Source organism: Elephas maximus, chromosome 16 (assembly GCF_024166365.1).
Source record: "Elephas maximus indicus isolate mEleMax1 chromosome 16, mEleMax1 primary haplotype, whole genome shotgun sequence".
NCBI lineage: Eukaryota > Metazoa > Chordata > Mammalia > Proboscidea > Elephantidae > Elephas > Elephas maximus.
The window spans coordinates 52,425,218-52,447,122 of NC_064834.1; the positions used below are offsets into that span (position 1 = coordinate 52,425,218).

The following is a 21,905-nucleotide window of genomic DNA, read 5'->3' on the forward strand; positions in this document are numbered from 1 at the left end:
GTTCAAAGATCAGTATTCATTAAGATACCAAAAAAAAAAAAAAAGAAAGAAAGCTACTTATGAACATACATTCATCGTTATGATTATATCTTCCTAGTAACCTGGGAAATTAGACCATTCATACCTGAGGGGGAAATATTTCTATCTTAGTGGGATCGCATAGTTTAGCCAAACTCTCTGGGCAATGTTGGCCATGAGCCTGTTGAACATTGACCGTGTTATCTATGCAGAGGTAGATGTGAGTTATGGCAGGACTTTCCCTTGGGCCCTGAGCACAGGGGGACTTGTGTTTTTCCATGGGGAAATACTGGGATTTAGCCATGGCCATGTAGCTGACATAGGTCCCTGAATTTGCACATAAATCCCTGCACGTACACCATAGACTGTCACCAAATCATTAACCGTCCTAGTTGTCCAACTGGTTTACACTGTTGTGGATAAAGAGTTACATTTGGTTGACTGGGGAAGTATTTTGAGATTTAACACAGAGTATTTTTTTAATAAAGGGCCCAAAAGAAAGACTGGATAGGTGGGCCCTACCTCCCAGGAGAGAATGCACAGATGTGATGTAGAGATGGCTCTATGTGTCCCTCCATCACTGGAAATCGTGGTGGCTGTAGTATAGGTATTACAACTTTCTCAGCTGAGGCCATCCAGTGATCCCGGATCTCCATATTTGTACACGCACGTGCATGCATACACACACCAACCTTTAGACTATCTCTTCGAATCCTAGTCCCCCAATTGGCAACTCCCTTTCAGCCCTGCAGATAGGCACCACTCTCCTCCCACAGCAAGGGCGCCTATCCAGAAATCTGCTGCCTCAGCTCTGCCCTTCTCCCCCAAGCACAGGCTCCGGCTGCAGGTGGGAGGAGCCAGGCTGAGGCTGTCCCCCAGGCCTGCTGCTCTCTGCTCTCCTCCCAGGGCACCTCCTCCTCTGCAGGCCAGCAGACAGCTAAGAAGGGCAGGCACCTGGTCTGAGGGACCCCTTAGAAAGAGGATTTGGAAAGAATGCAGACCAGGGAGACCCAGGAGTGCTGCGGGCCAGAGGAATGGGTCCTGGCAGCCTCTCCCACCCTTGCTACCTGTACAGCAATGGGCCCTCCTCACCCCTGGCTTCCTCAGGGCCTTGGTGGCCTTGGGGCTCTGTGGGTCTCTCCTATTCTGCTTCATGGGGGTGGAAGGGCAAGGAGGGTTAGGGGAGGGCAGGGGCTGGCTCAGGGGCTGAGAGACTGATCATGAGCCTCCGAGCCTCATAGCTGAGTTAAGTTGCGGCAGAGCCAGTAATTCAAACCATCCTGACCCTTCAGTGAACCCAAACCTGCTGACCTTGACAGCACCAGACAAGGGAGGCCTCACAAACCTCAACCTTGCAGGCCTCGCCTCCTTGCCCTCCCCTTCTCCCAGCCCTGTGGCCCTAGCCTCCAGGTGGCTCCTAATTTGGCCATCCCCATGAAATGTCAGCATCCCCTCCCTCACTGCCTGCTTCAAAGCACCCTTTGTGCTCATCCCCACTGGAGAGAAGAGCATGGGCATCGCGTGGGGGTCCTTTCCAGGGCTGCTGCTGAGGCTCCCCCAGCCCTGGCAAGGGTTTTCTTCCATTGAGGGAGCACCTTTCCCTTTCCCACCTGCCCCAGCCTTCATCTGTTTCAGAAGTGCTGGCTGGTGTGTGTGTGTGTGTGTGTGTGTGTGTGTGTGTGTGTGTGTGAGAGAGAGTGTGTGTGTGAAGGTCTGGGTGCACACAGAGGCAGGGATAAAATGCGATCGAGACAGAGCAGACAAGGGGAGAGAAGAAAAGCCTGAGGAAAGGAGCCCCAGGAACCTGCATTAAAGTAAATGCAGTTTATGAAGTTTATGCTTTTCTCCCAGGGAGAGCTGGATCCCATCCAACAGCCTCTCAGAGCCTGCCAGACAGCTCCTGAAGCAGAAAGTGCAGGCAGGAGAACAGGCAAGCCAGTGACAGAGGGAGAAATGTGTGCGCGCACACACACACACACACACAAACTCACTCACACACACACTGGGCTCACTTGGATCTCTCTAAGCCCTGGCCAGCTTCAAACCTTGGATGGAGGGATGCAGGCGGGTTATGTCCAGCAGGTGTGGTTCTAGGAGCTATACTTTCCATCTCTCTCACCTCCCCAAGCCCATTTATACCTCCTTTGGCAGTGTAACCCACCCAGACACATAGGCAGTGTGGACACCTGGGTGGACTAGAGGCGTGGCGAGCTGGGTCAAGGACCGTGTGGACTACCTGAAGCAGCCAGCCCACTTATAGAAACCGCTCTGGATGAGAGGCATTGTAGGTGGTCTTAGGGTAGTGGACAGGAGGACTAGGTAGTAAAAGGGGCCAGAATGTGGTACCATTGAGTCTCCCATGAATCCGCCTTTTCTTCTGATGTCAGGATCCATCTTTCTCTGGCATCTTGGCCTAGACTAAGTGGGTGCTCTGCAGCTACTGAGGATAGCTACTGAGGTCTCTTAAGGGGAAACAATTAGAGACTTTTTTTTTTCCCAAGTATTCAAGGGAAATAAATGGTTGACCAGATTAGGACATGGGAGCTCTTCAGAGGGACTTATAAGCTTGTTGGAGTATCTGCCTTTCTAGACCCTTCTTCATGTGCATGACCACATGGGCGCATGTGTGTGTAGGAGTGTGTGTCCACTGATAATATGTAAGCAGGCCAGGATCCTTGAATTTAGAGGGCAGGGGAGCGTGGAGGAGAAAAATGCCTGGAAAAGGAAGTATGCAGCACAGGCCTTGGGCCCAGCCTGCAGATGGGCACATCGAGTCTCTGGTCTCTGTGGCTGCTGCAACATGCCTTGGCTGGGGACAGGCCATGGGGAGAAGGCATCTCCCCCTCTTCCTGGGAACTGCGTGCTCTTATCCAGGCTCTGCCAGGAACTGGGATAGAGGGCGACACCAGAGGTAGAGACGTGGAAAGGCAGAGAATCCAGACAAGAGGCGGGAGGAAGGGAAAGTGGAGGGGCAGAACTGCTGATTGTGGAGGACACCCTGGGCCACTAGGAGATGCTAGGCATGGAAGGAAGCAGCAACTGGCCAAGGATGGCTTTCGCCCCCTCTCTCCCCTTCTCCATCCTTCCCTCCCTCCTCCTCTGCCTCCTTATCCCTCCCTCTTCCCTCCACACGTCTTTATTGGTTCCAGTAATAGTGTTGATTTGCATGGCAGGCAAAGCCTTGCTACACACACAAAAAGAAAACCCCAGCCGTGGCGGTGGCGTGGCAGTGTCAGCTCTCGCTGTTGTTCGACAGTGTAAAATTAAATTAATAAAGCCCCCAACACAGGAAAACATAACAGGAAATTAATGGCCTTTACTGTCGCTCTGATGCAGTCATTTGCAACCCTGCTTTCCGCACCAAAGACTTCATAAATGCAAGCAGTTTCTCTAAACAAGCATACTTAGGGCAGCCTGGTATGTAATTTTTCGCCTTGCTTGTGTCCTTTGAGCTAACAAAGCCCCCTTCTCTCCTGGGTCCAGAGAGGTTTCTAACTGGGTCTGGCCCCTGCTTGGTCCAGCGGGAGCAGCACCTAGGCAGAAACCCCACCTCCTCCTCCTGAGGACCTAGAGGGGACTGAGAAGGAGGGCTCAGGTCCCAAGAAAAGAGACACTCTTTGAGCCCTCCTTCCCCATCGGTGGATTGGTGAGTCTCAGCCAGTGAGACCTGGCTGCTGCCATCAGGCCAGCAGGAAGGCACAGCAGTGCTCCCAGGTGGAAGCTTGATCTCTCCAGGAAATTCACCCAAACCCACCTTATCCTCACCCCTCCCCTTTGCATTGTCCCTGGCCTTCCCTCACCCCTCCTCGTCCATCTGTACCTGCCAGCCTTCTTCCACTTCTCCCACACACACTTGGGCTGCCTCGTGCACTAACCACATGGATGCCCATGCCTTTCTTTTCCACAGGTAACCCGGGGACTCTTTTTTTTTTTTTTTTTTGAGGGGGCTAACTTATTCAAAATGGAGAAAGTGACGGAACTGGCACAATTCCTTGGGGTTCTAGGTCTCTCTCATATTTCCCTCTTCTCTCCAGGTTGCCATCGAGTTAATGACACTCATGGCGACCCATGAGTGTCCGAGTGGAACTGTGCGCCATAGAGTTTTCAATGGCTGATTTTTTAGAAGTCAATCACCAGAGGTTCCTCCGAGACTTCTCTGGATGGGCTCGAGCCTCCAACCTTTCAGTTGGCAGCCGAGCGCATTAACTATTTTCACCACCCAGGGTTATCCCTCTGTCCTCAGGCAGATTTCCTGTAAATCAGTTCAGAGAGCTGAGAGTCTATGACTTTACTGTGGCATGTACATAGCTGGAATATTGGCAAAATGTATACTTTCTCTCTGGGGAGCTTTGTTTCAGTGTGAGCCCAAGAGCCAACTGTATTGGGACACAGGAGAGGAGCAAATAACCAGGAGGCAGATCTCAAGGAGCTTACAATCTACTGGGGGAGGCAAGGCTATCACACAACAAACAATTAGCTGTTAATTAAATGCTGAACCTTGTGGCTATGTAGGAATTCAGGGAAGTAGACTAGAAGAGCGGACAGGAAAGGCTTTGAGGAGGACGGGGAGTTTGAACCTGGCAGTGGCTAAAATTTGAGGTTGTCTCCAGGGGTGCCTCACGGGTGGAAGGAAACCAGTGATTCCGCTGAGGGTGGTCACAAAGCAGAGTCTCAGATTCATCCAGTCTTATCTGCTACTCCTTCTAGCACTCTCCCAGCAGTCCTGTTTGGCATGGTGGGTCACAGCATCTCCTGGACACAGGACACAGGTAGACAGTTATCATTGTTAGCAGCACTGCCTTTATACTGAGTCTTTTGGTGTCCAGGAGTCTAAATGTGTGAATGTGAGATCCTTACTTGCTCTACCATTAAAAAAAAAAAAGTTGCCGTGGAGTCAATTCTGACTCATAGTCAACCCTATAGGACAGAGTAGAACTGCCCCACAGTGTTTCCAAGTAATGGCTGGTGGATTCAAACTGCGACCTTTTGGTTAGCAGCCAAACTCTTAGCAACTGTACCACCAGGGCTCTACCACAGTGACCCTAATAAGATAGAATAGAACTGCCCCATAGGGTTTCCAAGGTTGTAATCTTTATGGAAGCAGACTGCCACATCTTTCTCCTGCGGAGTGGCTGGTGGGTTCAAACCACCAACCTTTTCGGTTAGCAGCTAAGCGTTTAACCACTGTGCCACCAGGGCTCCTAGGACCTTTAAAACCAGTTGCCAAGTCAACTCCAATTCATGGTGACTCCCTGTGTATCAGAGTAGAACTGTGCTCCACAGGGTTTTCAGTGGCTAATTTTATTGAAAGTAGATCACCAGGCCTTTTTAACTAGGCACCTCTGGGTGGACCCAAACTTCCCCTTTTGTTTAGCAGCCAAGCATGTTAACTATTTGTATCACTCAAAGCCCTTGACTAATTACATAATCTCTCTGAATCTCAGTTTTCTCGACTATAAAATAGAGATGACACTTACAACATCCAAAACCAAAAACCAAACCCACTGCAGTCGAGTCGATTCCGACTCATAGCGACCCTATAGGACAGAGTAGAACTGCCCCATAGAGTTTCCAAGGAGCGCCTGGCGGATTTGAACTGCCAGCCTCTTGGTTAGCAGCCGTAGCACTTAGCCACTACGCCACCAGGGTTTCCACTTACAACATAGAATGGTAGTAAAGATCTCCATTTGGTGCTCTCCCTTCTCTCCCTCCTTTCCTTTCTTCCACTCATTCCATCATTATTATTGAGCACCTGGCAAAACACTGGCTAAACACTGGGTGAACTTCAGTTTCTCACATGATGTGGTCCCTATCCTTGAGGGAGATCCCTCACCATCCTGGTTGCCCATCTCTTTGTTCATTCTTGAGTGTTAAAGTTAAAGACCCTCTTAAATGAACACTAAACTCTAGAGACAGTCTAGCCGACACCACGAAAGTGGTACCATTGCCACTCTCCATCTGGAGACTCTACATCCATAATGTAGCCTAAGATTGCATTCGATTTAACAGCTGTGTCAGACTCAAGCTCATATTGGGTTCGTGGTCAACTAAAACCTCGAGATCTTTTTCACATCAATTGCTATCAAGCCAGGTCTACCCCATTCTGCACTTGTGTAATTGATTTTTTTTAACCTAAACATAGGGCATTCCATTTATCCCTGTTGAATTTCATCTGGTTGGTTTGGGCTCATAATTCCATCCTAGTAAGGTCATAGGGATGTCCTCCATACCTTCATCCAACTAGCTTTTTAAAGAGTTGAATAGATAAATTAAAGGAAAGCCACATGGTCTATGACACTGGAGTGTTCTCTCCAAGTTGCAATCAGTGAATATTTTAGGTACTATTGAGCCCAACAACTATCAACCATTTCACTTTTCTTCATTTTGTCTATAACGCTAGGAAGGACATTCTTTGCCAAATGTTAACGTTCACTACATCCACAGCATTTCCTTAATCAATAAAAAAAATCCAGTTTAAGTTGATGTACAAACTGAGTTCCTGCTATATATAAAGCACAGCAGGAACTGATTTACAAAGGCAAATAGGGCATGGTCCTTGACCTTAAGAAACTTATAATCTAGTAGGAAAATAGATGCACACACCATTAATCATCATTTGAGCAGGATGTGATAAGTGCTATGATCAAGGTTTGATGTGCTATGATGAATGTTAAAAAAAAAAAAAAAGGAGCAGTTGCTTGTAACCAGGGCAATTGGGGAAGTCTTCTTGGGGAGGCATTAGATCTAAGCACTGATATTGAGTTAATGGACCACAACTTATTTTTTTATATGTAGGCTCCAGGGTATCACCATTTTTTTTTTCTAGTGCCCACAAATTAGCTGTATCATATTTTCTTCTAAAAGATTTCCAGAGCTTCTTATTGAATTTATTAGAATGTTGTTTGCATAAGTTTATCTTTCTCCGTTTTCTGTAAGCCAGGATGACGTTAGGCTTGTCACTGCCAAATCTTTTCGTTGTGACTCCATAAGGATTATCAAGATCCTACCTACTTTTGCAATCGTACCTACTTTTTTCCCTAGGATCCTGATATATGACTAGGGGTTACCTGCCCAGGCCCTTCCCTGACCTGGGCTCCAGGCGCTTCTACCGGTGCCTGTTATGCTGTTCCCATTTTGAAGATTCTTTTCGATGATCAAGAAGACAGAGGCAAGCTGGGGGTTGAGAAGTTCTGCCTTCCCTCTCAGTATTACAACCTCTTTCCAAGCAGTGAGTCTCCACCTGCCTTCTTTTTTTTTTCTCCAAACATAGCTATCAAGGCCCTTTTTTGTTGTCTCAGCTTATTCTGAGTTTTTGTCTTTCCGACAGGCTCATGTTGCTGTCATATCCGTCCTTGGTTATGGTCTCCTCCTTCCATCTGTTGTGTGTCCATTATAACAGAGAGAAAAAAAATAACTTTCATCTGATAATAAGTGTAATACATGCTTACTGTAACATACTTGGAAGATACAGATATTTTTTTAAATCACCCATCACCAAGATATAACCACTGCTGGTATTTTGTATATTGTTTCCAGTCTTTTATTCTCCTGTGTATCTACAGTTTTATATATATGTAATTTTTAATCAAAATTGGAATGATACTGTATATACAGCTTTGCATTTTGCTATTTTCAGTTAACATTATATCAGGACCATTTTCACATGTCATTAAATATTCTTCAAAAACACGATTTTTTAATGGCTGCATAATCTTCTGCTGTTTGGTGTACATGTCCTTTTAAAATCTAGGCTCATCATATTTTAAAGCTTATTGCAACGACAATGATGTTCTTTAAATGCCCTTCTCTTTCCACCCCTTCCTCACCCCTTTACATTGTCAGATTGATCACTTGAGCTTATAGAGGCACAATTTCATTTTTAGAGCATCCTGTCTTTATGGAATTATTTCCCCTTCTAGAATTTTTTGCCATGGGACCACATGCCCATCCTTTCTCTCAATACCTCTTTTCTTCCCTTAGATGGGATTCTGTCCCTTGTCCCCTTCCTTTGCTACTATCAGTTCTAGGCGTGGTTGTTTGCTTTCCAGATCCCCATTGCTTCCCTTTTTCAGTTTTTCTTTCTTAGTCAGAATGAAGCAGTCCAGAATAGTGGGAAGGGTGCAGGGCTGGGAACCTAGGTTTCCATTCTGGCGTTGACTAGCTGTGTGACATGGGACAATCACCTAACTTTTCTGCACCTTTTTTTTTTTTAATCTCTAAAAGAGAATCAGATTAAATTATCTCCATGATCCTTTCCAGCTGCAAAATGTGAGAACTCTGAACTCAGAGCAGTGATTTCTTTTGTTGCTTCTTTTTCCTTCTAAAAGATAAAATGTGCAAGGCAAGTTAGGAATTTATTAACCTTTGCTTTTTAGAATTCTATTTGACACATCAACCAACATTTTTGATTACCTACTATACGCCAAGCCCCATGTTAGGTTTACAGAGATGAAAAAGATGGGGTACCTCCCTTCAGAATATTCACAGGCTAGTGGAGAAGGCAAACATTAAAAAAAAATAGCTACAACACAGATTCTAAATTTGGCTTACTTGCTGGATGTAGTAAGAAATTTTGGCTGAGGTACTTAACCTTTCCAGCTCTTGGTTTTTCCAGGTTATGAGCTCAGCTGACAGAAGCATATTACCTGTGCTTGGTTCTGTCTCCTCCATCAAGTGTTAGCTGGGTAACCTTTGGAAAGTTCTTTAACCTCTGCACTTCCATTTCTTTACCTACAAAATGGAGATAATAGAAGCTTACTATATAAAATTCTTAGATTAGTATCTGATATATAGTAAACACTTGAAAATGTTACTTGCTGTTATTGTAAAGATTCAATCAGTGTATGTATGCTAACCACAGTGCCTAGTACTTAATAGGAACTCAATTGATTTTTGCTGTTGGTATTATTATTTCTACTGTAGAGGTTCAGATAGATGGCTATTGAAACAGAGAAAGAAGAAATTAATATTGCTGAGTGAGGAGCTAGTACCTCTTAGGTACAGCTGAAGATACTTAGTCCAGAAAAGCTCAAGGGACTTGTACAAGGTCATATCGCAAGTGAGTGAGCAAAACTACAATTTCAACCCAGGAGATGTTATGGGGCTACAGTCACTAACACAGTTAGTGTCCCTAGAGGCAACTGGGTATAAATGGGCAAAGCAAGACCAAGGCCAGGCTGGCTAGACAGCCTCTTGCCCTATCATGAACTCACTGAGTGTTTAGAAGCTGGACTTGGTCAAGGAGAGCAGGAAGTTTGCCAGAGCTAGAAGGCTGACAGAACCTGGTCTTGTCCAGAGCCAAAGCTTTGGGCCATATGGCCAAGGGCTTCTTCATGTTCTCCTCTTGAGCTTGGCCAGGCCAGACTCACACAATGTCCATTTTATGGCTGGGAGGCAATGGGGTGTGTCATCCACCAGCACCTTCCCCAGCCTGGCCCTCTGGAGCCCCTTCCTGGCCCACTTCAGCGTCCTGTCCTTCCTCTCTCCTTGTTTTTCTATTTCTCCATGCCCAGACTCTCTTCCTCTCTTCTTTCTCCTTTCCCTTTTTCTGCCTCCCCTCCCTTCTCTCCTCATGCCCTCACACTCCTTCCCTCTCCTTTCTCCTCCCACCTCTGCGTCCCCACTTCCCCCCCACCCCCCCAACCCCATTCCATATCCTCTCCTGCCAGTCAGAAACGTGCAGACCTGGGGGAGCCAGCCCCATTCCTCAGTGTCTCAAACCTCACTCCCTGTTCCCAATCAGATGGGAGGTCCGGGGTGTCAGCCCAGACCTCCATGGTCCTGCTGCGCTGCAGTGGGGGTGGGGCTGGGCTGCACAGGCGGGCTGCCCTGAATGACAAGCGGGGATATTGATCGCCTTCTGAACTCAGCCCAGCCGATAGAAGGTAATTAATGACTCCATTTGCCTCAGTACCAAGGAGAACAATTGAGTTTGAAACTGCAACAACTGGCAGCTGGGGAGACTGGGGGACAGCCTGGGGGTGAACCCTTCAAGGGGGGGATAGTGGTATGTGGAGGAGCTATGGTGGAAAGTGAGAGGGTGCAGAGGTGAGCAGTCAAAATAAATGTTTGGTCAGGGCACCCGACCCCCAAGCACAGCTGGCCCCAACCTTCTGAGGCCTGAGGCCCATCAGCCACTGCTCCCTTCCTCCACAGATTTCAGGTTTCACTTTTTCCGGTCATTTTCTGTCTGTTGGATAAAGTCAGACTTACTTTCCCTAAGGTTGCTTCTTGCTATTTGTGTGATCTTATGAGTGTGTTTCCTCATTTGTAAAACTGAGCTGATGATATCTCCTTTGCAAGTGTCCTGTGAGAATTAGAGACAATGTATATATTTTGGGCATGCCTAGTGCGTAGTAGCTGGACAATAAATGAGAACTATGATGATGACGACGATGATGATGATGGTCTTTGACAAAGAAGGAAAATTGATAGTGTGGAGTCAAAAGACATCCATTTGCCACTTACTAGCTCCAGGATGTTGAGCAAATATCTTGCCTCTGTGAGACTGTTTCCCTATGTGAAAAATGAGAATGATGATAATAAATACCTCATAAAGTTGAGCAAATTTAATAAGTGTCTATGAAAGCTCTAATATTGTTAGTTTTCCCATAACAGGTAGACATTTGTACTTGGACTTAGAAAACTGAAGTTAGTACAGTTATTATACTTTTAAAAAATTATTTGGAAATGCCTAATTCCTGTTTGCTAGGATTTGGTGGACAATGGCTTTTCATCCCATCTTGATTTTGTAGACTTTGATGTGCTTTTGTGCTTTCTGACCAAGGAAACAACATTATTTCATTCTATTACTGCTACCCCCACCCACCTTTTGGTCACCAGACTTATTCTAGTCCCTTGCAATGACCACCTAGGAAATCCAGATAAAATGTAAACATGCAAGGAGGACAAACACTTGTGTTTTGTCCCTTGTCCCTGGCCCCCAGCCCCAAGACATGGTGTTCTGTGACTCCATCCCCAAGCTGCCGAGAACTCATTGGATAGCCCCATTCATGACTGGCCAGGAAGAGGGCTCTGGCCTGGGCTCAGAGAGGTGAGAGGTAGGGCCAGGAATAGATGGGGAGTGACAGGGCTAAGTGAATGAGGAAATAAAATCTTTTCATTAATGATTAAAAGACATTTAAAAAAATGATTATAGAAGTTGTTGTTAGTTGTTGTGGAGCCAGCTCCAACTCATGGTGACCCCGTGTACAACCAAATAAAACATTGCCAGGTCCTGTGCCACTTTCACAATCATTGGTACGCTTGAGGCCACTGTGTATTTTGAGTGCCTTCCAACCTGGGGGGGGGGGGCTCATCTTCCAGCAGTATATTGGGCAGTATTCTGTTCTGATCCATAGGGTTTTCACTGGTTACTTTTCAGAAGTAGATCACTAGGCATTTCTTCCTAGTCTATCTTAAGCAGGAAGCTTTGCTGAAACCTGTCCACCATGGGTGACCCTGTTGGTATTTGAAATACCAATGGTGTATCTTCCAGCATCATAGCACATGCAAGCCACCACAGTACAACGGACTGACAGGCAAGTAGTGAATTGCAGAAGTAGTACATGCTTGTTGTACCAAGTCTGGATAGAGAAAATTTTGGACAAAAAGAAAGTAAAAATTACTTATGCTCAGGAAGAAGCTATTGTCAATATATTGGTGGCTCTCCTTCCAGTCAAGCTAATCCTTGGTTTTGGAGTTCTCTTCATTTGCATGGGGACTGGGGCCCCACTGTCTGGACATTGGCTGGGCAGGCAGCCGCTGCTAGTCATTGGTTCAGTCCCCAAATATTTATGGAGGACCTTCCCTATGCCAGGCCCCGTGGTGCATATGCCTTTGGGTTAGTCACTTACCCTTATTTAATCTGCACCTCACTTTCTCTGACCCTCAGTTTCCTCACCAGTTACAAAGGAAATAATAATCTCCATTCACCTTGGAGAGTGGTTGGGAAGCCCAGATAACCCAAGGTCTATGAAAGCTTTTTACATTCCTTGAAAACCCTATGGAGCAGTTCTACTCTGTCCTATAGGGTCAGCAATGGGTTTGGTTTTTGGTTAAGCAAATATGAAGCAGTCAGAGTAGAAGACTATATGAGCCTTTGTTCCCCTTGAAAGAATAATATATGTCAAAGTTTTAACTCAGCAGTTTGTTTAATTAAGTAATTTATTTATATCCTGCCTCATTCCAAAAAAGATTTGTGGTAGCTTACTCTCCTTGAGAGTCTTACACTGTAGTTAACAAAGTACCTGGAATGGGCCTAGCCCTGAGAGTCCTACTACCTAGCTGTGTGATCTTGGACAAGTCACCCCCCAACCTCTCTGCCCACCCCAGTAGTTTTCCTGAATATAAAATGAGGATTTTGGACCAGGAATCCCCTAATCACTGTGGACAGAGCCTGGGCTTAGCCAGCACATGTGCCATAGGCTGTAGCCTCAGTATAGGCAGGGCACAGAGTAGAGAACTGGGGTTGCTGGGAGGGAGGCTGTATCTCGGATGGGGCCCAGCAGAAAGCTGCTTGGTTTGGCACCCAGGCAGCAGAGTGAAATGTTTAAAGAACAGACTCTGGAGTCAGACAGACCTGAATTCAAATCCTGACTGTAATTTACTAACTGTATGGCCTTGGAAAAGCTATTTAACCTCACTTTGCCTCAGTTTCCTTATCCTTAAAATGAGTATAACAGTACTTACCTCCCGTGGTTATTTTGAGGACTAAATGAGTATGTCAAGTACAGCAGTGGCCCAGCATAAGCTCTTGGTACTTGTGAGCAGCTAACGAATGGTAACGGGAGGGGACATCAGGAGAACAGAGTTGAATTCTTCCTACATGGAGATTGTTTGACTAGCACATGGTAACTTCCTCACCCTGTGGGGACTTACTATGCCTACAGTGACCACATTTTCCAACTGTAATCTATAAACGTGGTCTGAGAGTAGGAAAGAATATATGAAATGAGAATTGTTCCAGAAAGCCCAGGACATATGGCCACCATACTCCAGCCCTCTTCTTGGAGCCCTGACAAAGGGTTAGTAAGTTATCTCATAGAGGTGAGGCCAAGGGCATCCTTCTGTCATTTAGGACAGGTCCTCACTGGGGACCAGCTTCCCCTGACTGGCAGACAGACCCATTTTATTCCAACTCTCCTCTCTGTGACGAGGGCTGTGGTATGGACAGTCCAAATGTACAGGCAGTCTCCGGGCACTGTTTTCAAGCAGCCTGGGCCACCTGCTTTGGATGGCAGTTCTGCAGCTGCAAGGGTTAAGTTCTACACTTAGTTGGGAACATAGTGTTCTCTGTCCTTTGGGTAAAGGCACCATAGGTGGGCAGGATGGCATTGCTGAGAGAGGGAAGGGCCTCTTATGGACCAGAGTTGATGCTATCTGAAGGTAACCAGAAGTGGGAGGCAAGTGAAGAAGGGGTATAAGCCTTCCCAGGGACTCCTGCAGGTCTTTCCCACATCCTCTGGGGCTAGAGATGTGTGGGACCGGCCTTCCCAGTGACTGGGTGTCCTGGGCTGCCAGGCCAGTTAGATGGCCAGTCTGCAACCTAGGAGAGCCTTAATCCTTCCTGCCTTCCTTCATTCATTCACTCATTTATTCAGTACCTACTATTTTGTTTTGTTTTTTTTTTTTTACTATATACCCAGGTCCATGCCTGGTGCTATAGCTACATAAATACATCAGCCACGGCCCCTGCCCACAGGAGCTCACAGTCTGGCTCCTTGGCACATGGAGGCTGACAGGTGGAGAATCTTCTTTGGGTTGGATAGTATCTAATTACTCACACACTTTCCTTCCCTGCTCACTCTGAAACCTGGATCAAGGGCCTGCTTCTGCCTCCTCTATTTTAGGAGAGCCCTTCAATATCAGGGCCTAGCAGTGGCCCAGTTCCAACCTTCTCCCTTACTGTTACCTCTGAGACTTTGCCCTCTCCCCTTGGGAAGTCCCACTCAGAGCCTCCATCATCTGGGAAGGTCCCTCCAGGTGGTCAGCACTGACAGCTGCTTCATTTCTCTTCCTTTTCTAGTCTCTTCTTCCTTGTTCTCTTTTCTTTTCCATCTCTCCTTCTCTACTCTCTTGTGTTTCTCTCCCTCTTCCTCTTACGCTCCAAACTGACCCCCATCCAGGCCCCAGGCTGCTCTCCTTTGCTGGAAACCCAGGTCTTCAGCCAGAGCAGAACAGCTGTTCTAATTCCTGTGGCAAGTGTCCTCCCTCAGCCACTGTGTCCCCAGGTTTCCGTGATGGGAGGCTGTTCTGATTTTCCCTCTTCCCTCTGTGCTTCCCCCTTCCCTGAGCTTCTCCTCCTTGGACTGGACCTTCTGACCCCAGGGTTTTCTCCCAACCTTGCCTCACTCCCTTCCTGCTCTTTCTCCTTGCTTTCATTCCTCCCTTCCTTCCTGAGCTGATCTCCTCAGAACACCACCCTCCTCCTCTGGAAAAAGCCCATGAGAGCCTATGGGACCTTTCGCTGATTTGGGGGTGAGGGGGGCTGCCTCTCTGCCCTCATCAGCACCACCAGTGCCCTTTCCCTGCCCCCCATAACTTTCTCTGTGCTCTTTCACCATTCATCACTTCTGCCAACCTTCCCGCCTCCTCCTCGCCTTCCTTCTCCTTTGGGGGATCTCCTCAAGCCTCCTCCAGCCTCTCTCAGGGTCCTCTGCATGTTTCCACCTGCTCCTCTAGCACCTTGTCCCCCACCCCATTCCTCTTCTTCTTCCTTCTCCCCAGCTCCCACCCCACTTCTTCCGGTAGCAGACCTCCTTTGGCCTTTTCCTCCCCCTCCGTCACCCTCTGTCCCTTGCTGCCTCTGTAACCTGCCTTACCACTAGGGCCTGAGTGTACAAAAAAATAAATAAATACAAAGGTCGGTGAGCGGAGGGAGCAGCAATAACCCCTAAAACAGTACTATCAGTGGAACATGATTGATCAATGGAATTCCACAGCGGCTGAAAAATGTGGGATTAAGTAGTGTATTATACGCACAATGAGTTGAGGCATGATGTTCATTTCAAGTTCATTTCGCCGGCCTCTGCCACCAGATCAGGCAATCAATAGGGGCAGCAGATATCATATATCACCTCTCTGCGGGCTGGGGAGAGAGCACCATAATCTCTCGCAAATTTAGAGTGACAGATTTGTCAAGATCTGAAGGGCCCCTGAATAAATGAGGGAAAAGAGACTCCTCCAGCCAGTGACCTGAGGACAAAGCTTCAGTTCAGCCCCTCCACACACGCGCGCGCGCACACACACGCACACGCACACACAGAGGCATGGGGTGAGTTAAGCCACACACAAGCATATACACAAACGTACACAGAGGCATGGTATGAGTCTTGCCACACACACACACAGAGACACACATAATGTGTGAGCACATGCTCACAGACAAATGCACACTTTCTTTCCCAGAACCCATTTGGTGACACTGCAATCAGCACACACAAAGACCCTCCCTGCCTCCCTGGGCCCTGCAGGGCTTCACAGAAAGGAGGAGTCCAGGAAGAGAGAATTAGACACAATGGGACAAGCAAATAGCTAAAAGAAGGGGAATTAGGATGGTGGGACCTCCTGGGAAAAGATGCAGGCACAGAAGAAACGTGGGAGATGTGGGCTCACACTATCTGGGTGATCACACACGTGTGCGCACATGTGTACATGCACATTCTTTCGGACAGGTTCTTGCCTTGTCACTTACACACACAGACACGTTTATCTGGATGTTTGTATATGTATGGATGCATATGTACAGAGAATACTCACACACACAGGGAAAATAAATATGCCCCACCCCAACATACAAGGATGCATTCACCCTCTAAGACCGAAAATTATTTCAGAGGCTTTTACACACACACACACACGAAATAAATAAATACAACCAAGTTTTATATCCATAGGAATATCAAGACCCTATGTCTGCCTGTCTGCCTCAGACTTGGTCCTGGTCTTAATTTCTCTCCCCCGCCCCCACCCGGTCTCTCTCTCACACACACTTTCTTTGCTTTCCCACCCCCTCCAGAATAGAGCGGAGGGAAAAGGGGAGGCCTCATCAGGAAGTCAAACACCCATGCTCCATCTGGGAGGCCAGGGAGGGAGGCTGACTGCAGGTTGAGGTTAATCAATATGTAATATTTTCTATGGTCTCGCGAATGATACTGTACGGCGTTACTGTATATAATGCAATATTGATTATATCATACCATATAATCACCTATAAACTGATATATATAGCAATCCCAGAGGAATACCCCTGGGCCTACAGCGTGGGCTGGCCCCAGGCCCAAGGCTCCCCAGCTGGTCTTGGACTGAGGGAAGCCAAGGAGTGGCCAAGCTGGGACTGGGGGGGACCCAGCTTTGGGCCAGGATGGTTGCAGGGCTAGGGTCCAGGGAGACTCAGCAGAGGAGGCACTTGGCCCACTGAATGCTCTGAAAACACCGATAGGCCTGATGCAGGAAGGCAGTGATTGAGGGGTAAGGACAACAGAGTTCTGAGAAAGCCTGGTAGAACATGGCCTGGAGACAGAATGTCCCCATGAAGAGGGCCCTGGTGTGGCACAACGGTAGCTCGTCCTTGGTGGGGGAAGTCTCCACTCCCTGTGGAGACTTAGTGGAGGAACCAGGCAGCCAAGGAGCCTGCCTCTGACTGAAGCCTGAGCCCGAGTCCAGGTTAGAGGCAGAGGCATAGAGGGTGGCCAGGGCCCAAGCAGCAGCCACAAAGCCGCTGTTTCTAGTCCCTGTCCTCTTAGGTGTTTCATGGATCTCGTGACACCTGCTGTCTTCTTGCTCTGTCTCTGCCCCAGCCACCCCAAGTGAAATGCCTGTGTGTTGCTTTCAGAACCTCTCCTCCCTCAGTGGTGAAGTTAATTACTTCACCCAGGCTCCATGTTACACTCAGCCTCGGAGATTTGATGATTTTCAACCCTTGGAATCAGTGGAACTGAAATTCATCTTGGAGCCGAGTTCAATTCTCCACAGGCTCAGTGATGCCAGTCTGAGTCACCCAGCTTCTCCCTGGGGACTCTGGCTGGGCGAGAGAGGGGGGCCCAGGGGAGACACTCCCTGGAAGATGGCCTCTGGGAGCCCTCTGACTCCATCTCTGCCCACTCCTTCCCCCACCCCACATTTTCGAATCTTCCCTCCTCTTCTTGTCCTAGGTGCTTCCGAGATTCTGGCTGCCTCAGCCAGGTCTCTGAGGCATGGCCAGCCTCTTAGGACAGAGTCAGGTACCACCCCTTTGCCCATTGTGCCACTCCTTAGCCTCTGCTGGACTGGCACTGATGCTCCAAGTTTCCATGTGTCCTCCAGATGTGTCCGAGGGCTCAGTTCCCAATGGAGACTCCCAGAGTGGCGTGGACAGTTTGCGGAAGCACTTGAGAGCCGACACCTTCACCCAGCAGCAGCTGGAAGCTTTGGATCGGGTCTTTGAGCGTCCTTCCTATCCCGACGTCTTCCAGGCATCGGAGCACATCAAATCAGAACAGGTGAGGAAGGTGCTTCTGTTTGCAGAGGTGGAGAGGAACTGGTCAGAATGAGGCCTTTCAAGAATTTGCACACAACTCAGCCATGTGCATACCCAGCAGGGCATGTGTTACATAGGGGACATCAGGAGTGTGCTGTGTGAACTTCCTCTTGCAAGAACACTATGGTATAGTTAAGAAGTATCATTATGATATGTAATAGTTAGAAATGATGGGATCCACATACAAGAGTATGGTCTTGGGGTAAGTCTTATCCTTTTCAGGGCCTCAGTTTCTCCATTTGTAGAATGACAGGCTTGGATATAGTGGTCTATTAAGTCCCTTCCAGCTCTACCATTCTGTGGCTCTGGCATGGAGTACTCAGGGACGTCCCCTTGCTGTGTTTCTTCCCCAAGTCCTCCTAGCAACCTATAGCAAGTCTGTGCAAGCCCATGGAGCTCTTGCTCAGTGTCAGCACACTCCTGTGCCAGCCTCCTGCTGCCAATCCGGCTGTCCAACGTGACCACATGCAGGCTGGCTGCTTACCATCCAGACCCCACTCTTCCTGCAAATGCAGAATAGTCCAGAATACACAGCATGGGACACTCACACGCCGTACCAGCACAACACACAATGTACAGAAACATGGCTCCTAACTAACTCCTTACATGTACATGTGCACATGCTTACACACCTACATGCTCCCTCCCACACACACTGACTGTCCATAGTACTCACAGTCAGCCACATGGAGCCAGAGGGTAAGTGTCTCTAGATCACCAACTCCACATACATCCCAGCACACACCTCCACCCACACATGGGTAGAGTGCCCAGGGCCTCACTGGAAAACCCAGAATCACACACCCATTCCTTCCACAGGTCCAGCGCAGGCCAGGCCCACAACCACAGCACAACACCATATACTGTGCTTACCCATGCACACGCACACCCACCAGCCAGCTCCCAGGCTCCACGCAGCACAGTTCCGCTCTAAGACTGCAAAAGCTTCCAGGCACTAGCCTTCCTCCCCGCCTGTCCTTTTATCCCATGAGCTGTTTGTCTTCATAAAACAAAAATCAAAAGTCTTTTTAAGGTGCCCTGAGCCATAAACCAACAAAGGAGGAGCCGGCCAAGGCGGGCGGCTCAGTGCACCCTCCCTGAGTCCCCGGCTGTATTACAATGAATAACCTTTATTTACTTTCATTAGACTATTAAACACCAGCACAGTCATTTTTCCCCCTGAAACTCAGAGCAGGGCCCATAAAGCAAATCTGAAGCCTAATTGAGTTCATTTTAATTTCTCTCCGATCACAGCGAATTACTCTGGTGATAAATCAGGGGGCAGCTTCACCCCCAGTAGAAGGCCTAATTTGCAGCTAATTACAAAACTGATTTCTACAGGAAGATCAATACGAGAAGGAATTGGAAATGACGAGGCAATCCCGTCCAGCCAGGGAGGGGAGGGGGCCCTCTGGGGGGGCCAGGAAGCGGAAGGGAAAAAAACGGACCCGAAAGAGCAGAAAATCAGTTTTAATTTAACGTAATATTAATCAGAGCAACTTTTTCCTGCTTTGTGCAGGCTCCTGGTCGGCCCAGCTCTGGGGTCTGGCTTGGCGGTGGCTGCAATAAAAAGGCAATTACCCGAGTGTTTCGGGCAGGACACCCTTTCAGAGTCAATGACTGGCCCCCTCCCACCCTTCTGTTAGCCATGTGGACTCTCCCCCTCCCCAATTTCATACCCCAGTGCACAGGCAGAGAGCGAGGGGCCCGTGGGGCTGTCTTTGTTTGTTTTTAAAAAGGGGGCGTCCGTACCCGATCAGCCAGCCCAGCAGTGCCAGGCTGGAGGCTTCACCAGGCCCTTCCCCCAACCACTGCTTCTGCCATCAAGTCATGGCTGGTCCCCCTTGCCGAGGCTCCCCACCTCAAGGTCCCTTAAAATACCCCTCAGCTCTCAGCAGGGAGTTCCCACTATGCCACCCTGCCCTTGGGGCTTCTTAGGCAGGAGATGCTACAGAACTAAAAGGGTGCTGGATAGCCACCCATAATATGTCTGCTGCACCTCCAGCTTCACAGCCAGGTCCACCCCCACCCGCCATCATATGCCGAGCCCGTCCCCTGGCTCTCCCCTCCCTCTGCCAGGCCAGCTCCTTCCACCCCATCTGGGAGGGTTCCGGTCCTCCTCCCCATCTGCACACCAAGCCCTTTCTCTGTGTGTGCATCAATAGAGAGCTGTCACTTTTCTCTCTCCTCCCAGGGGAATGAGTACTCCCTCCCAGCCCTGACCCCTGGGCTTGATGAAGTCAAGTCGAGTCTATCTGCATCCGCCAACCCAGAGCTGGGCAGCAATGTGTCAGGCACGCAGACATACCCTGTTGTGACTGGTAAGGGGGATTCCAGGAGGGTGGAGGCACTGCTTTCAATGGGGGTACCTCAGCTCATGATATTGGGGACCTGGTGTGATAAGTGAGCCACCCATAACATCTGCAGGGAGAACAAGCTTCCAAAAATGAGGGTGCTTCCAGAACAGATGTGTGCAGATGTGGGGGGGGAAATTGTGGTGAGGATGTCTGTGGGCTTCAGCTTGGAAAAGTATCTTAGGGCCAGGAGGGGCTACGGCTGGTTCTTTCTGCCTATCCTTTTAATTATGGTCCTCTTGCTAGGGCTCCTACAGGAGAACCCAGGCGGTACATGAGCCAGGCCAGCAAGAGCGGAGCATTGGTTTCAGGTGTCCTGCCTACAGGGACCTCTCTAAGTCTCCTGTGGGACACACTTTCTCTCTGGGCAGTGTGGGTAGCCGTGCCTTTGAGGGCATGGCACCAATTCTGTGAGGTTGTAGGAAAGCACAGTTCTTCCAGCACTTCTGCTTTCCAGAGAAACTGCTGAGCCCAAGGCTCACCTTACAGGCCAGGGAGGCTCAGGCCTGACCCTAGTCCACTGCTGGGTGAAGGGCAACATGGCCAGGAGACCCCACGGGCTAGAAGTAGCAGGGGCAGCTCGAGTAGAAAGAGGCTGAGGCGTGGCTTAAGAAAGGCCCAGCTGAGCAAGCCCAGACCGCAGAGCTGTAGGCTGGAACTCCTCTGCAGAAGAGTTTCCGGGCCAGGAAAGTGCCCAAGTGGGAGAGACACACATTGAGGTGTTATTAAAATTCACCTAATTATTCTGGAGACACTAAAGCCAATGTGCCGTTTGTTCCTTGGGAGACAGGATGATTGAGAAGGGTCTCGGAGGGGATTGGGAGACACTGAGGCGTTACCTACCGATTGAGTAACGCGGAGGCGGCCTGGGGACCTGGCAATGGGGCTGCAGGCAGCTAGCATCACAGACAGCAGCAAAGACAGGAAGCAGGCACAGCCCTTGCTGAAGGACAGGGCCCTGGTTACGACATGGAGCTGATCTGTGCGTGACTGAGGCCTAAGCCCACCAGGGGGCTTGGGAAAGCCCTGTTGTTAGCCTTAAGAGGGTGTCCTGGACAACTCTTCCTTCCAGGCCTAGAAGGAGTTGAGCTTTTTGGCCAGGCAGTCAGAGTTTGGGTTCTGCCGGTGTTAGAGAGCTGGATGGGCTTTTAGGTGACAACCTTAGCTAGGTTAACTGGGTCAGGATACAGCTGATTATCAAATGGCCCTCCTTAACCTACCTTGGACATGCTGACCTCTTGGGTGTTCTGAACAAAGGTGGACAGATGGTCCAGACCAGCCCACATTCCTCCTGGCCTACTCAGAGGTACAGTGATCACTTCCCAAAGATGGCCCACCCTAGGCAGCTGGCCAAAGAGAACACAGGGGACTTTTCTGTAACCCAGCCATGCTTTCCTATGCCCAGGGCCACAGCCCAGGAGGCAGGGACTTCCTGGGGTAGGCCTCTGGCTCTGCCGGGTAGGGCTCCTGTTGCAGGAGAGACACTTGGGCTGGTGCAAGAAAGTGCTTCCACCTTGAACATCCCCCACCCGCCTCCCCCCCATGGCCCTGGAACGGTCCCAGCTCAGCCTGGGAACATCTCCGGCTGATCCATCTGGATCCAAGTGTGAGAAAAGTTCATTCCAGACCCAGCTTGACATTCCCAGGTGGCAAGTTAGCACTAACATCTCAATCTGTATGCGACATTTCAATCAAGCGAGGAGTAACAAAAGCAGAACCATTAACATTCGGAGCTGTTCACCAGTGGTAATGACGGGGAAACTCGCTCAGAAACTGGAAATTACCAAAAAGAGAGAAGTGTGTGGAGAGGTGGGGGAGGGGAGGTGGGAGGGGATAGGAGTGGGGGTAGGGAATGATTTTTCTACACTTAGGCCAAGATCCAATGTTTGGATTAATGGTGCCATTATCTGAGAAAGGGCTGCAGATTATGCTCATTCTTAAAATGTTTTTGCTGGCAATTAAATGGCTGCAGTTATTGATCTTTGTTGATTTTATGTCCTCCTAATTTGCATAAT

General features: G+C 48.8%; 1 protein-coding gene across 4 annotated transcripts in view; it reads left to right on the forward strand.

The window, feature by feature from the left end:
- Positions 1-21,905, forward strand: part of PAX2 (paired box 2) — an 82,323-nt gene that overhangs the window by 42,688 nt on the left and 17,730 nt on the right. For all 4 annotated transcript variants that reach the window (XM_049855201.1, XM_049855198.1, XM_049855200.1 and 1 more), the window contains 2 exons: positions 17,323-17,498; positions 19,731-19,857. In XM_049855201.1, coding sequence (XP_049711158.1) covers positions 17,323-17,498; positions 19,731-19,857 — 303 coding nt within the window. The remainder of the gene's footprint in view (positions 1-17,322; positions 17,499-19,730; positions 19,858-21,905) is intronic.